At 51.5% G+C, this 15752-nt stretch overlaps 5 protein-coding genes across 5 annotated transcripts; 2 read left to right on the top strand and 3 right to left on the bottom strand.

Annotated features, from left to right (window-relative positions):
• Positions 1–492: 492 nt before the first annotated feature.
• Positions 493–1448, top strand: NCS54_01159800 (Hypothetical protein; the record flags this gene model as incomplete). Its single annotated transcript, XM_053156870.1, has 3 exons — positions 493–651; positions 707–927; positions 998–1448. The coding sequence occupies 3 exons, from the start codon at positions 493–495 to the stop codon at positions 1446–1448; spliced, it is 831 nt and encodes a 276-aa protein (XP_053012845.1).
• A 538-nt stretch (positions 1449–1986) lies between these two features.
• Positions 1987–2693, bottom strand: NCS54_01159700 (Nucleolar protein 16; the record flags this gene model as incomplete). The annotated part of the gene is made up of 2 exons (XM_053156869.1): positions 1987–2521; positions 2578–2693. 2 exons carry the CDS (start codon positions 2691–2693, stop codon positions 1987–1989), a joined length of 651 nt encoding a protein of 216 aa, XP_053012844.1.
• A 4058-nt stretch (positions 2694–6751) lies between these two features.
• On the bottom strand, positions 6752–8188 carry NCS54_01159600 (DAO domain-containing protein; the record flags this gene model as incomplete). Its single annotated transcript, XM_053156868.1, has 3 exons — positions 6752–7104; positions 7154–8035; positions 8158–8188. 3 exons carry the CDS (start codon positions 8186–8188, stop codon positions 6752–6754), a joined length of 1266 nt encoding a protein of 421 aa, XP_053012843.1.
• Positions 8189–9006: 818 nt separating this feature from the next.
• Positions 9007–9824, top strand: NCS54_01159500 (Glutathione peroxidase; the record flags this gene model as incomplete). The annotated part of the gene is made up of 2 exons (XM_053156867.1): positions 9007–9265; positions 9352–9824. The coding sequence occupies 2 exons, from the start codon at positions 9007–9009 to the stop codon at positions 9822–9824; spliced, it is 732 nt and encodes a 243-aa protein (XP_053012842.1).
• Positions 9825–10433: 609 nt separating this feature from the next.
• NCS54_01159400 (Kinesin motor domain-containing protein) lies at positions 10434–12294 on the bottom strand (the record flags this gene model as incomplete). Its single annotated transcript, XM_053156866.1, has 3 exons — positions 10434–11003; positions 11065–11994; positions 12040–12294. 3 exons carry the CDS (start codon positions 12292–12294, stop codon positions 10434–10436), a joined length of 1755 nt encoding a protein of 584 aa, XP_053012841.1.
• Between the last annotated feature and the right edge of the window lie 3458 nt (positions 12295–15752).

Genomic DNA, 15752 nt, shown 5'->3' with positions numbered 1-15752 from the left:
GGTCTGGGCTGGGTCTGGCGGCGTCATGGGAGGCCAGAGATGGAGTGTGCCGCTGGCCAGGGAACCTGTTTCGTCAGGGTTTCCAACGTCAGTCGGGGCTTGCACTGCACTGCGGTCGTTGAACTCTGTTGTCCGACTCGAACCAGAACACAGCCCAACACCAACACACTCTTCCTCTTCTCTCGTCCCTGATAAACAAATCCTCCTCTTGTTTTTTTTTCTTGCGACGACCTTGACGCTCTTTTCTGCTGTCCTATCTAGCGAGGTTTGTTCTTTGGCGATTGATTACGAACCCCCTAGATACGATAGCTCCCATCCACGCTAGCGTTTGCGACGACCGTCAGCTTAAGCCAGCAAACAAACGACGACGGCCACCCACAGTCTAATATCTGCACCAGACTCCCGGCGCTTCGAGCATCCGCTCGATCATAAAAACCTCCCTTTCGATAATCACAGCCGTCCTCTCCATCTTCATCGAACCTCGCAGCAGCCATGGCCATCAACTTCGACCCCGATATCGTACCCAATTTGAAGCTTGGCCTTCACTCCTTCCAGATCATCTTCTCCTTTGTCGCATGGTGCTTGCAGATTGGTGTGCTCAACGCCAAAGATGCCAAGGTGACTGGAAAGAATGGATGGACCTTTGCAGTGGTGAGTATTGGCTTCTCCGGTCGATCCATTGCACCGAGCTGACTTGGTCTTGTAGTGCTTCCTCTCTGTGCCAGCCTGGATCTTCCTCATCATGACCCCCCGATGGGAACGCACTCGCCGGTTCGCCCAGCCGCATGCTATGCTCGCTGTCGACGCCCTCTTCACCGTCATGTGGCTGTCAGCATTTGCTACTCAGGCCTCCTACAACGCTGAGGGTTCTTGTGGCAAGGCTTGCGGCATAAGCAAGGGTATTGTTGGTCTTGGCGTCTTGACCACGTACGTCTCCTGGCAGTCAGACTGCGGTATCCATAAACAATCCGTGAGCTGATCACTGACTTTTGTGCAGTCTTCTCTTTGCCGCCACAACCTTTGTCTCGGCCTTTACTCTCAACTACTACCAGAACAACAACGTCCTGCCCGGCTACGACAACCGCCAGATCCGGGGCGGAGACAACATCGACCCCGACAAGGCCGCCTTCTCTATGGCGCCCCACGATGACGAGGCCTATGAGCGGGTCAACATGGAGGATAACGAGCCCACAGGCAACCCCTACGGCGGATACAACGGCAGCTACAACAGCACCACCCGCTATGGTGACAACAACACCAACCCCTACAGTGCTGAGGATGAGGATCCTGCCCGCTACGGCTCCACGCCAGGCCGGACCAACACCCTCTTTGACAACGACACCGAGTACCACTCGAGCGGCGCTCAGTACGGCAGCAACCCTACAAGCGGTGGCTACGACGATCACACTGCCCACTTCCCCGCCGGCAACTATGACCGAACACACTAAGGCTCCGTTGAGGGCCTTGTAAATGAGACAAGAAAGGAATATAGATTGGCTCTTTATTTGCACATGGTGTTTTGTTTTGCTTGGGGCCGAAAGGAACATTGACTCTTTTGGAAATGTCTTGCGTACGCGCAAGCTGGTGGCTGGGGGGAAACTGGGAAATATTTTTGTGTTGTACGGCAGATGAAACGTCTCTTGGCTTTTTGTTGACACGAGGTGTTTACGGCGTCATGAATTGCTCAGGAGAGACACACATGCGCACACTCTACGGAGGTTAAGGGGGGTCAAATCTTGGGATGCATTTGCGAGAGATGGAATATTTTGCGCGCACCAAAGGGCTCTCGGTGCGGGTATGGATTATTCAAGTGCTTTTTTTGCAGATACTCTGTTATTGAACAGTTTGGTAAAAAAAAAGTTCAGTTGTATGTTCTGTAAATTGAGAACCGAGTATGCCTCGTAGCCCAACTCCCAACGCCATTTATTCTTTCTAGGAACCTAAGCCCATTTTGATGCTCCAAACATTCACTTCTCTCTTTCTCTCCTATGCCTTGTTCAACTTGCGGATTCGCTTAGCGATATCGGCTGCCGTCTGCTGCATGGGGTTCAACTTTCGGTCCTTGGCCATGGCCGCCGTGTCGTCACCGTACTTGGCCACCAGCTTGTCCAGCCACTCCTTCTCACGACTGCTCTGATGTCGAGGCTTCTTCTCCACGGGGGCCCTGCTCTCCTCAATCAGAGACTTGACAACGTCGGTAGCATCAGCATCGTCCTCAATGCCACCCCACTCCTCAGCAGGCTCCTCGTCGTCGCTGTCGCGGTCGAGGTCGTTCAGAGGATCGTTGAGAGGGTTAGGCTTCGCCTGACCCAGGATTCGAACAATCTTTCCGTCGGCGTCGCGCTCGACTCGTGCCTCGGAGACGATGGCATTCTCAACGGTTGCGATGCCGAAGGGGTCTTTGGAAGAGGTGCGCGTCGTCGTGGCGCCGAGGAGCTTCTCCGTGCCGCCGGTGGGGGCCTTGAGGCGGGCTAAAAGACCAAGACGTCGGTAGTTTTGTGCCAGAGTCTCATTCTTGTTCCTACAAGAACTGTGTTAGCACTTCACAACTGGATAGAGGGTAGCTGGAGAGCGCACCAGTTCTTTGCGATGGCGTCGTTGCCGCGGGGGTTGAGGATCTTCTTGGTCCTGTTTGACTGGCGGATGGGTTGGCGACCCGATCTGCGCTTCTTCTTTTGGAGTTCGCGACCCATTGTGACAAAAGAATTGGGTGATGGTTGGATTTGTGTCTGTGAGAGTGTGGATGGATAACCTGCGACAGGACGTTGATGTTGCCGCCAAAATTTCTGATGGCGATAAGATAAGGCGGGTGCACTAGGCTGGAATAGGTTCCAGGGTTGGGGTTAGCAGAGCTCCCGTCCCGCGATCAAGCTTCATCCAAGTTCTGGTGATGTCGCCCAATGCAAGGGAGACGCATCAATCATATCAGTTTTCGCAGATTAGGAACTACTATTCACGAAGTGGGAGTGAACTTCAATCGTTCCTAAGGCGAGAATGACTCCCTGAGCACGAAGAATTCTGGTCAGTCCACAAACGCAGAAACAGTAACCTCAGCACAACCTCTCACGTTCCATACGGAATCATCATGGAAGACACTCGGAGGCGACATAATTGCTACAGAAGCTAATTATGAGACATCGGGAGCAATATGTCTCCGAGCTTTGTAATAAAATTTCGCATATAGCGCCCTTCCCACCAAGACCGAGATGGGATGATTTTTCTGACCTCCGCAAACATAGTTCTGACAGACAGGGACCGGTTAGCGCCGACCATGTGATGCCATTGGAAGTCGTCCTCCCGTAACATGGGGTTTGTTATGTAAGTAAGTATACGTTTCTGTCAAAAAACACTTTGTATCTCTTGTGACGTCGGTGTCGTAGGCCATGAAGTTTTAGAGACTGGATATCGTACGTATCATTTGATACAGAGCAAGAGATGGCATCAAACTCCTGATATGAATACTAATAGGAATTATTTTGAAGAGTATCTCACAATGAACACTGTTATTGTGGGAGTGTTGGATGATGAAAGTTGGATTGAATGTTGCGTATGGATCGAGAACTGAAAAGCGATATCAAAGAGGACTGACACAAGACCTAGAACTTAATCCCAGCATGTTGTCTGCCCTGAATTCTCTTCCAGTAAAGGCACGATAAGTTCGTCGAGAAAAGCTAGTACCGAGAGAAAACAACTGAAGGTGATGATCGAGAATGAAAAGGCCAAGGGGCAATTCTTGTGCGACTCAGTTGGAGTTCAATATTAGCGAGTATATAGCCCAGTGACGCCAAGCTCTCGCTGAAGTTGTTCGATGACAGACAGACTGCCGTTCTGCAATTGTCTGTTGACGATGAGATCCTAAAGGTTCGTCTGACCCATCGATCTGAACCTTCAGAGTCTCATGTGTGCAGCTCGTGGGCCGTATCGTGTTGTTCGTTCAGGTACGCTCGGTTCATGTAGGCGGCAAGGTACCGAGTATCCAGTTTCAGGAAACGTAATCCGAATGGTGATTCAAGACCGCAACGATGCAGCCATCGTGATGCGTAAGAACAACCAGTCGAACTGGGAGCCAAAGAAAAGGGAGCACTGTTTGTGCGGTCTTTGACCCTCGCTTCCAGTAGCCTGTCTTGTCTGAAAGAACATACCCAATGTATGCCATTATATATAGGAGAAGCCATCGAGGGCCTGCGTATCTTCGTTAGGGAGAGTGCGTTTAGGGCGATTCTTCCTGGACCACCTGCTGCTACTGGGGACAGTGTCTAGCTCCTCGTTGGTTTTGTTCATGTCAGACAGAAGTCAGGTAACTTACCTACCAGGAATTTCACCTGCTCTACCTTGTCAGGGATGTCAAGTTCCTCGCACTCCTCCACCATTTTCCAAACCAACTCCAGGTTCTCTTCTATATACGCTCCTGCGTCTTCCTTCGGGTTGGTCTTCGCCAAGGAATCCATGATGGCCTCGGAAATCTGCTGTAGATTTCCGTTCGGTATCCGAAACGACTTCCAGGATGCGCCCGCTCTTTCTCTCACCCGTCTGGACCTCAGACTCAACACGCCCTGCCTCGCGTTGGGCCTTGTAAAGCCCGATGCCCTGGTGAAGTGAAGGTGTGAGATGGTTGCTACTTTGAGCTGATTTCAGGCATGGTTTCTTCGATCTCCCGTGTGAATGATCTACGGTGACACGAAGGCTGGGTATAATTGTCGAGACACGCCCTATATATAGGATGAGGTGAAAGTATCATCGTAGCGGCGTCTTTCCGAGAGCAAGAGACATCGTTTGCCCATGCCGTAGTAGACAACCCCGTTTCCCTCTTCCTTGGGGCGGGGACTTGTGAGGAAGGATTCTCTCATCTTTTCGTCTAATACATATAGATCGCATCTCGTATAGTTGATTTCTGCGTCGACGAGTTCGCTCTCTATTGGAGAGTCTTGTATTGCTTCTGAATCGAAGCGGGTGACGTCAACCTTTGTCTGGGGACATATCTAGTCGGGGTATTGGCGACCATTTTCGTACCGGGAGATATGACAGGACTTGACGATCTGCTCCCTGGAGTCTTTGAGGTTGACGGTGCCGCTGGCGCAGAGGTCGTTAAGCTCGCCCCTTCGGGGATTGTTGGTGGAAGCCTTTCCAAGGCTCGGGGGAGCCTCCAGGCGAAAAGACAAAGGAGGCACAAGAGCAACTACACGACGCTTGTTATATATACCTTGTTAAATATATACCGGTTACTGTTAACCCAAGAGGCTTACTGCTCGTGGTCAGAGAAGAAAGGGTGGTCGGGTGGCAAGACGAGAGCTGGGGCGGGAGAGAGGGCTGCGGATTATATAGAAGTGGTGCTTGTTGTTTGTTCCCTCTTCTATGCGGGCAGCTCAAGCATTTCCACCTGCTAACCTTAACGACCACATCATAACAAATGGTAGAAATCAGAATGAGGAGGGTTTTAACAGACATTCCAACTTGGCAGCATTTAGCACACATTCTTAGCTATCTCCCAATCAAAGGATCACACAGAGAATGAGAAGAGGTGACCTCAGAGCTCTGGTTTAGGTTGGATTATTCTTCCACTGCTTTAGGGCTCCTCTCAAGTACAATACTCAATAACCTCATAAAAGCGTGTTAAGCAGAGCTGGCCCTAGGCATTCAGTAGTGGTCAGTGAATCACTGTCACCAGATACAGGCAGTGTATCACTGCCGCTGCCGCTGCCATAAACATCTGCCAGCTGCCGACGGCTGCCAGCTTGAGCTAATCTCCTCCTCTCAGAGTTCCCCTCTTTCTTCATTCATCACAACAAAACAAAACAAAACAACAAACATTTCTTCATCTCTGAGTGATCCAGCACCATGTGGCGTTTCCTTGATTCCATCCTTGGACTCATCTTTGAGTTCATCCACTGGCTTGTCTTTGTCAAGCTTACAAACTGGGAAAAGGAACGTCTGCGTCGGATGGGAGTCGAGTCTCAGGAGGAGCTGGATGAGCTCGTGAGGCAGAGATGTGAGGCCCGGACCAGTCAGATCAGTCTTGAGCAGGAAGCGGAATTCCTACACCGCCATCCATAGGTGAGTCAAGCCTCGCGACTATTTGAAAATGATCATCCGCTGACAGCCTCACTTCATTTAGATTGTAGAGGCCCTTCGATAGGGAGAGGGAACTGGTTCTCCTCGTGAATCACCAGGACCAAGGTTAGCAGGCTTCTTCTGTCCAGTCTTCATCCCCAAAATCACATTTGGCACCTAGAGCTCACACAATGTTTTCTCGCGCAGACCCTCCGACTTTGATGACGACCATGATCACCCCCGATGGCATGTCTAAGGAAGTCCCTTCCGGTGACGAAAGGGGCGATGGGACATGTTCCGTGTCATCTCAGGATTTTCGACGACGACGGACCTGATTTTACAGATTCGGAAGCCTCTTATACTACTGGTCGCTGGGAAGTATTGAAGGACTCGTCAGAGTTTGGGATACACCTGGGTTCAAGTATCGAGGGAGACTTTGACGTTGATATGGATATGTGGGGATTGTTCTACGCTTTCCTCTCCCCGTTACGGCTAGAGTACACAACACCCACCATAAGGGCAAGCAAGCACACGTCCACAAAGTACGTTGAAGTATATTATCGCTCACAAGTCGTATCTATATTGTATCCTAGGCAAACCAGGCATAAAGACGGGATTCGTGTTTGAGGACCAGGCTATCTAAACCACTTCGCTATCCTTTCAATTACGCAAACCACCTAGTCCAACCTTCGCATTCCCCCATTCAAACCTTGAACTTTCTAGGATCCAGCTTGTCGACGTTGGCACTCTTTGCCGCCCCGTCAAACACAAACTCGGACATGAGCTTGCCCGTCCCCGGCCCGTTCTGGATGCCCCAGCACGTGTGGCCAGCCGCGACAAACAATCCCGGCACCGTAGTCCTGCCGAGCAGCGGGCCGCTCTCCTGGCCGAACCTTATGTGCCGCGGGAGGTAGCAGGCCTGCTTGGCCTTAATGGGCGCCGCGGCTAGGATGGGGCTGATGGTGCCGAGATAGGAGATGATGTCGTCGCATTGGGCTTCGTCGCACTCTACCTGGTCTGCCGTCTCTGGGAGGGGGACGTTGGTATCGGGCTCGCCTGCGCTGAGTTAGACTTTGTAGCTTGCTGCTTTTGAGAACGGACTTACCACAAGCATACGCCTCGCCAAACGGTCTTGCATAGATCTCAGGGTCAACACGGCCCTTGTGTCTCCTCTTCTGCCCCATCTTGGCGCGATGCTCAGGGACAAAGTCCGGCGGCAGCTCGATATCTGTAAAGATGGCGTAAGGGCTGACTTCAACATCGTACACGACACTATGGGCCCGTAGACTCTCGATCTTGGCGCGAGGCAGCACTTTTGATGTCCAAGGTCCCGCAGCTACAACTATGTCGGTCACGCCTTCAATCGTCTTCTTCTCATCCGTCTCGCGGTCCAGGTATTCGACGCTCTCGACGCCGGCCTTGGATGAATTTACCTTTGTCACCTTGGCGTTGGTGTGTATTTTTGTGCCGGCTTGCTGAGCGAGCTCGGCTATGGCTGTTGTAAAGTGAAGAGGATGCACCTGGGCTGTCTCGGTGGTGCCAGGCGAACCCATCTCAGACCAGTTGTCGATTATGTCGTGGTCGACCCAGTCAAGGTCCTCTGGTATACTGCCAGCCTCGAGAAGATCCTTTGCGGCGCCATTCTGCTTGGGAAGCTTCTCCCAAGTCTTTCCATCCTCACTGACCTGCTGCATAGCCTTGATGCGGTCCCGCGACACGACAGCGTCAAAGCTCCCGCATCCGAGACGTCGGTAGCCCCATCTCCGGGGCCCATCGTGCTCGGCGGCCAGCTCGGCGTGCAGGCGGTACGAGAGCGGGACCAGGCATGCCGGGTAAGCCCAGAGGGCGAGGAGGCCGCCAGCCTTGCCCGAGGCGCCGGGGGCGACAGAGGGCGCGGCCTCGAGGAGGGTGACGGTGTGCAGGGACGGGTTGAACTTGGGATGGCGGGTGAGGTAGTAGGCTGTTGTGCAGCCAATGATGCCGCCTCCTGAATTATCGTTGGTCAGCCATGATAGATCCGTGAATATGACAAACAGTTAGGTAGGTAGCAACAAGGCTGTGAGTGAGAGAGGGAGCTTCGAGGACGGACAGGTCATATGGGGAACTGACCGACGACGACAATATTCCGCTTCCCGTCCATCACGACGTCTAAGTAAGTATGTATGTATGTACTGTACTATCGTTAATCAAATAAGGCAAATGCCGTTCGAGCTGAGCCGAGCTGAGCTGTAAGCTGCCGTGCCGTTGATCAGAAACGCCGCGGCGTTTGGAGCTTCGGAGGATCGGGGGATGGTGACGTATCGGGGCCGAAGGGGCGCTAGTCCGAGCTGTGCTGAAGCTATCAGGTACGCGGGGCGGCGGCCGACTCGATGATGCAAGCGGGGCAGGTCGACGGACCATTTGCCGAAGCGGGGGGGTGCTTGCTTCGGGAGGGTGTTGAACCGACGGCCAAACGAATTGAGAGAGAGGCATTGTTCATTTGTAAGAATAACGTGAAAGGCTCTTATTGATGGGTGTTTTGAATGCCTGTTATCAAGATGTAGGATGGCTCTTGGCGTGTCTGCTAACGAGAGGTTATCCAACATTATGACTTGACCCACGTGGAGCATTAAAGCCAAGACTGGCAGTTGAACTAACAGTTCATCTCGACTATGGTACCTACTGCGTAATAGTTAGCTGATGTTAGGAACAATACAATTCCAAATACTATCGATAGTCGCAACAATACAATTCCAAATACCATCACCCACTGACCCTCGCGTTCGGTACCGGTGTAACTCAAGTTCCCGCCGTCTCCACCTCGAATACGTCACTATTCCTAGAACAGGGCCATCTGCCGAGGTATGTGGAAGACTTCTGTCACTGTTCCGATGCCAATGGGATCACCTGGAGGAAAAAAAGGTCTTGTCTCTGGTCAATCCTAGCTTACGTTACCTTGTGCTACAGAATTGCTGAATCATGCCGTGGCGTGTTCCTGAGTCTCTGCCGCTGCTGTCACGACGTTGCATGCGCGGGCTTAATAAACCCACTATCCGAACCTCGATCTGTTCCCCACCACTTTCACCTCTCAACAACAACATCAAAAGAGCTGCATTTTTCCGTCTTGGCTATCGCAAGTTTCCATCAGTTGCTGCATTTTCCACCTCTATTCCTCGATCTCTTCCATCCTCAAACATGGCTTCCGCCACCAGCTTCTACGACTTTAAGCCGCTTGACAGTGCGTATTCCCCCGCTTCAAGAGCTCATATCCCCCCACCTCACGGGATCTGTACCACAAGTCACACAATGCTAACATCACCACAGAGCGCGGCCAAGAGGTCCCCTTGGCCGACTACAAGGGCAAGGTCGTCCTCATCGTCAACACGGCCTCCAAGTGCGGCTTCACCCCTCAGTACGCCGGCCTGGAGAAGCTCTGGACCGACATCAAGCAGAAGCACCCGGACGACTTTGTCATCCTCGGCTTCCCCTGCAACCAGTTCGGCGCCCAGGAGCCCGGGTCTGACGAGGAGATCCAGAGCTTCTGCCAGGTCAACTACGGCGTCACCTTCCCCATCATGCAAAAGACCGAGGTCAACGGCGACGGCACCAACCCTCTCTGGGCCTGGCTCAAGGAGCAGCAGCCCGGTCTCCTGGGCCTCAAGCGCGTCAAGTGGAACTTTGAAAAGTTCCTCGTCGGACGTGACGGAAAGGTCAAGGGCCGCTGGGCCAGCACCACCAAGCCCGAGTCCCTCGAGAAGCCCATCCTCGACGCTCTCGCCGAGGAGGTCAAGGCTTGAATGGTGTGATTGAGGGATTTGGATTTTTTTTGTATGTCCCTAGACTCCCCTCGCTTGATATGAGATACCCAACCGAGAAAAGGGGCGTGGATGAGAGCATCTTTGGCGGAGCAATTAATGGAGGCTCCAAATGAGTTCATCTGCTTAATGAAAGAATTTGCATGATCAACCTTTCCGTCCCTCTGTTCTTGTGATCTGTAGTGGATAAACCCATGAGCGTGATTCATACACACTTAAGCACTGATTGTGTGTGTGTGTACAGAAGGCAAATTCACTGAAAACACTTAGCTGAGTAACCAAGATGTGATTGTCTGCTTCTCATCGCCCAAAGATGACAGGCAGCTTGAGATTATAAATCATGAGCTGTATCATGAGACGATACATATGTTATCTCATGGGTTGAAACGTCCCGTCTAAACAAATCGATTCCTTGGTCTGAATTTCACCATCTGCACGATTCTGTAAGCTCCATTCAGTTTAGTACACTGGTAACTTGCACTATTACTATACTAGTATCAGGAATCTCAAAACTAATAATACATTACATGGCCACTCTCAGGCTAAACTCGGTTGCATAATACACCTTTTCCACTCCCATGCTCATGTACCTCACAGAGTTTCATAGTAGTACCTCGTCGCAACATCGTACTCCAGCAACACCTCGGTTTCCATGTGTTCGACCTTTGCCACGACCTGTTGCCAAAGGTACACTTCAAACGCACCAGGCATTACACCCGGTACCACTGAAGCACATCTGTAGCTCGTCTCATCTTCTGGAGACAAGATTGTCACCAAGTTGCGACCGGGAAGGCGATAGAAGCCAGGTGTGCCATCGGGAGGGTTCCAGCTGACAACCATGCCTGGGCGGATGCGCTCCTTGAACGGGACTTGAGACATCTCGGGTCGCGGATCTCGACTGGAAAGGCCGTGCTGACCAGGCTTGTCTGGAGGAGCTTCGCTATTAGTGTCCTTCTGTTCAGCCTTTGGCTTCACATTGGTTGGTCGCTGAGAATCTACGTGAAGTCGCCAAAATTTGGACTGAAAAGCAGTGGCTTGCTCCATCGTCACATCTGGCGTCTTGAGGCAACGAGTGATGAACTCGGGAACTGGAAGGCGAAGCAGCTGCTTTCCTGTCTCTTGAGGCGCAAGGATCTCGGCTGAAACTGCAGGCGTTCCGGACTATTAGAGATGTCAGTATTACTGCCGGTCATCAAAGAATTGTGGGCTGATGATCTCATACGTTCTTTCCAATCCACTCCTGAAGCTGCTCGTGAGACCAGGTACTGGGCTTTGCAACTTCATACTTGGGTGCTACAGCCTTGGGCACCGGAACCCTCAGCATCTCACCATACCTCAAGGTGTTCTTGCTGGCGCCCACATCCAGGAAACTCGGATTAACACAAGCTACAACGACAGTCTTGCAACTGCGCTCTGCGGCAGGATCAAAGACATGCTTGAGGACCTTGGTCAAGGCACTCTGTCGGAACGGCACGTACAGCTTCTTTCCAGGTGCAGCCGTACCGGCATCGATGCTCGCTCTGCCACGGATACAGTCCTTGAGAACAGAGAGGCTAGCGTTGATCTCTCGTGCCTCCTTCATGCGTTCGGCTGAGTGAGCAGTGACATCTCGAGCAGCCTCAGAGCCAGCAAGATCAATGAGATACAACAGTCCATCATCTGCCTGAGGCAGCTCAGGATTTTCGAGTCGAATCTTGCAAATGGCGTGAGAGCGGGATGAAGAGTCGTTCTTCTGCGTAGATGCAGTTCGTCGGAAGGAGGCGGCATTGTTGATGTGCTTCAGCAGTGTCGCCGCATCTGTGATGTTGTACTCAGACGCTCCAGCGAGATGAGTCGAGCCAAAAGAGTCCTCGAGAATGGACACGGGCTTTCGCGAGTTGAGGAGGTCAAATGCCGAGTTCCCGGCCAGCTCGATGATGGAGATGAAGATGCTCCGAGTGCCTTCAACCTCATCTGAGAACAGGGTCTCGGCAATGAGGCGTTCAAGTCCGCTGACGGTATAAGTCTTGCCCGAACCCGTCTGGCCATAGGCAAACATGGTGCTAACACCACCACCCCATGCCCAGGGGACGAGGGGCTTGACAAGCTCCTTGTAGATGGCTTCGGTTGTGTCATCAGAGCCAAAGACTCGATCAACACGGAAGCTAAAAGACTACACCTCGTTAGCAAACTCAATCAAGATGGAATTTATACTCACAGTCAAGCCAGGGGCACCCCTGAAAGTCCTTCGCAGCTCGTGCAAGTCGACAGTGCCGGCTGGTTGAGCTCGTGGAAAGACACCAGTCAACAGTCCGGCCTCCTTCTCATCCTCAAGCATCGGACGAAGGCGAGTAGCGATAGTGATGTCAGGGTTAGACTCCTCGGCCACAGGCTTGCCCTTGGTCGGGGCTGGCTTGAAGCGATCCACGAGCACCTGATAGCGCTGAGCATTCTCGAGGGTGAACTGGTCCATGGTTGCGCGGGTTCAAGTAACGAGGTGAAAAGGAGAGGGATTTCGAATTCTTGGAATGTTGAATATTGAGTTTTTGGATACCACGACCTCAATCAAAGGCCATGGCTGTTCAAATACTCGGTGCAAATGGTGATGCCTAATCCAAGCCGAAGTGAAGAAGCGTCGACCCTCACGTTGTGGCGCGCTGGCCCAGCAACTACTAACAGTGACACGCCAGGTATCATGAGTTGCCCAAAATCGAAATTGCCTAAATTTGGTCTCAGATCATGTGGGAAAAAGGTGTTGATATGATTATACCATTCATTTTTCTATGGGTTGTCGTGGTAGTGCGTGCGTTGCGTCGTTTCACAAGTCCGTTCACGTACCCCGAAGCACGCACATATGCTATCATGATAAACAATTCTTATACCAGATAATAAATATAAACGATGAAATCCTATATAATTTTGTGCTACCAACATTCATTCCAACGACATCGGTGTGAGGGTTCACCTTGTGCAATGGAGAAAGCCATGTCTGAGTGTCGTTCCATGCAAGAGCCACAGCTTTCGGGCACCCAGAACTGAGCTCACAACCCCAAGGCAGCAAGTTTAAAAGCCTCATTTCCTTTGATGCTCAATTTAAGATAATAGACGAAAAGCCTCTTATGGCCATTGTCTCAAGTATTAAACGTGCTGCCTAGTTTCCCCTGTCTTGAGCAACCACCTCTAGGGTGGATCATGAACAGGCAGCTCTTTTGCGTCCCAGTCTCGATCGACTCTTGATCCCGTTCGGGGATTTTTATTCTTTGGGGCTGAAAGCCAAATTAATACGCAAAAGTTGAGAATTCTGTTTGAGTATCAATTCTTATCATTTTATTTTACGTTCCTTTGCGAACCAAATCGTTGAGTGATGTCCTGACCACCATTCAAACCGTCAACCCTCAACCAAACTACACAAGAACTGCAGCAAATCACCACTTCACATTTACTATCGTGAAGAACCTCTCAGATATTCGAAGTGAGTTTATAGGCTCTGGGATTACTATCCGAATGTCCATCGTCTCGTATAAGCTATCCTTGGCAGCGGTTCCTATACGACACAGACACTCTTAGATCCGGTCCTAGGTCTTAACCCACTTGAATAATGCAACTCATCATGGGTGTGGCCTTATAGCATTTGCTGTTTTATTTTGAACTACGTGTAAACATCTGGACGAAAAGCTCATGGTCGTTTGAGATGACGGCCTGTAAGTCGTTGGACATGCCACCTTGAGACTATGCCAAATCAACTGTGTTGAAAGCGGGATTGCAGGTAATGGAACGGCATAACAGAGGATGTTTTAGATATATAATAAACCAACTGGTCGATCACTGGCTCCCTGTACTAAATCAAGCAGCTGGACATGACGAGTTCCCTACCTTCGTGTAAGCCATCAATCTTGACTCTCACAACAACCTCAACGAAAGCTGGCGATGTCGTTTTCAGCCCACTTCTATTCGTATCCCAGACATGAATGTACTTGTTTTGATCCCAAAGTTTAGCCGGTGGGCGTGAGTTGAAAGAATGTCTTGAGGTCACGGCTGCCTTCAGCTGCCAAGTCTGTCAGAACGCCTCACTGTCTCAAAGAGCAAGAAACCTTGACTCCAATGACTAAATTGTAAGTTGGCGAAAGATGTAGCTTATACAATTCGCTGCTGCCTGCAAGACATGTAAGCCCAATGAGCGGTTGATTCCCCCTAATCCGGCGAGGGCTATCGAGACATTGTGTGTCTCAGTAAGCCGGACATGGAGACAGGAACGGCAATGCAACCGGTATAAGCCACGGCAGCTGACTGCGATCTCACCGGCCGAGAGAAGAAGCTTTTGGTAAGATGCTTATCAACATCCTAGAGGAAATCTTGCGATTAGTAATGGGCGAGACAAGATATTCTCTCTGCCCTGAAGGGAGCTGAGATGTCTGGTGAAGAGATAAGACGAAATATGTAACGAAAACTTGACCCCAACGTCCAAGTCCTTATCATTTCAAGAAGAGAAATGATCAATGCGTCGTGACGTGTTGTTCATCATAGAAACCCCAACATCAAGGCTGGCCGAGATCAACTTGATCAGGACATCTCAAGCCCGTCATTGCCAAGTCATGACCGCCTTTGCTCAGCGTTCATCTCAACCACGCCACGCCACTCACACGACGTCGATATCATGAGCATCATCGCTCGCTTCTCCCCAGCCTCGATTGGCGATGGCCTAGCAGCCATTTGGGCTAGAAACAAGCACGATCCGCGCACCGACTGCCGATCACCCTTCAGGGAAGCGGAACCTTTTCCGCCGTCAATCTTATCAGAACCCCCCTCCCAACCCAAGCACAAAAAAAGGTCAGTCCTCTGTCGTGCAGTGCGTGCATCAGTGCAGCGCCCTCTGTTCTTCCCCGGATTTCCAGAAGCCTGCAATGCCACCCTCCCGCTAACCCCCCAGGAAGACGCGCACCGAGGCAAATCATTAAAGCGGGAGCCAAAAATCAAGCTCGGATCGTCGCCCTTAGACTCACCAGCCACTTGGGGCCGGTCGACAGCCACCCAATTCTCCAAGTTGTCAAGGTTTTCAACTCTTACGGCCACCGGCCCTTCGTCGGTTCACTCAATGGAGACATTACGTACAATGTGCGAGGTAAAAGGGGGGAGTGAGCTCCTAAATGTCATCGCCAGTAAGCCATGATGCTAAAGGGTCCACTTGACGGAGAGAATGCCTGGGTACACTAGCCGGTGACGACGGTAGGTACAGTAACGAAATCAATTGTCAGTCAGGAAAGCAAATGAAGGGATATCGAAGCGCTGCAACCCAGGACAGATGCGGTAGGAGGGCTGCAGAAGACTTGGTTCCTGCGCCAGGGAGTTGCAGCACCAACGGTGCTCTGATGCTGGCAGCTGACTAGCCCTATCCCCCTTCTGAGTTGTCTTGCTTCTTGTCAACTGACGGACCTCGTCCGACATGTCGTCCATCCTCTTGTGGAGAAGCGTAACTGTCACCTGAAAACCCGGAGTGCAGAGTCTGGGGAATGCGGGTGTGTGCGGGGAGATCACCCATGCCCCGAGTCCGATTGAACGGTCCATGGGCAAGAGGATTGCCCTTTGCAGATGAAATGTAATCATCACTTGAATTGTCGGGACGTTGCTCGCGCATGAGACCATAACAAGACCAAGTGGAACTTTTGCGCCTTCAGAGCGGGGAGCCATGTTATGTTGCTGCAACTCTCAGACACCTCATTGACACCTCGTCTCGTCTCGTCTCGTCTCGTGTCTTGCTTGCCTGGGCTGTCCGTACACTTGGAAATGTGCGATTTGCCTTCTGTAACCGTCCAAGTCTAGCCTGTATTCCCCGACGTCCAGAGTGGTGTGGCTTGTCTGCTAACCGCCGCCTTGACCATCCCCGACCCGATGCTCGCTCTCGGCCCTCGACGGCTTGAATTGACTGACATTTGA

This window comes from Fusarium falciforme, chromosome 9 (genome assembly GCF_026873545.1).
Source record: "Fusarium falciforme chromosome 9, complete sequence".
Taxonomy (NCBI): Eukaryota; Fungi; Ascomycota; class Sordariomycetes; order Hypocreales; family Nectriaceae; genus Fusarium; species Fusarium falciforme.
Note: the sequence above shows the minus strand (reverse complement) of the source record. Positions and strands in the feature narration are given on the sequence as shown.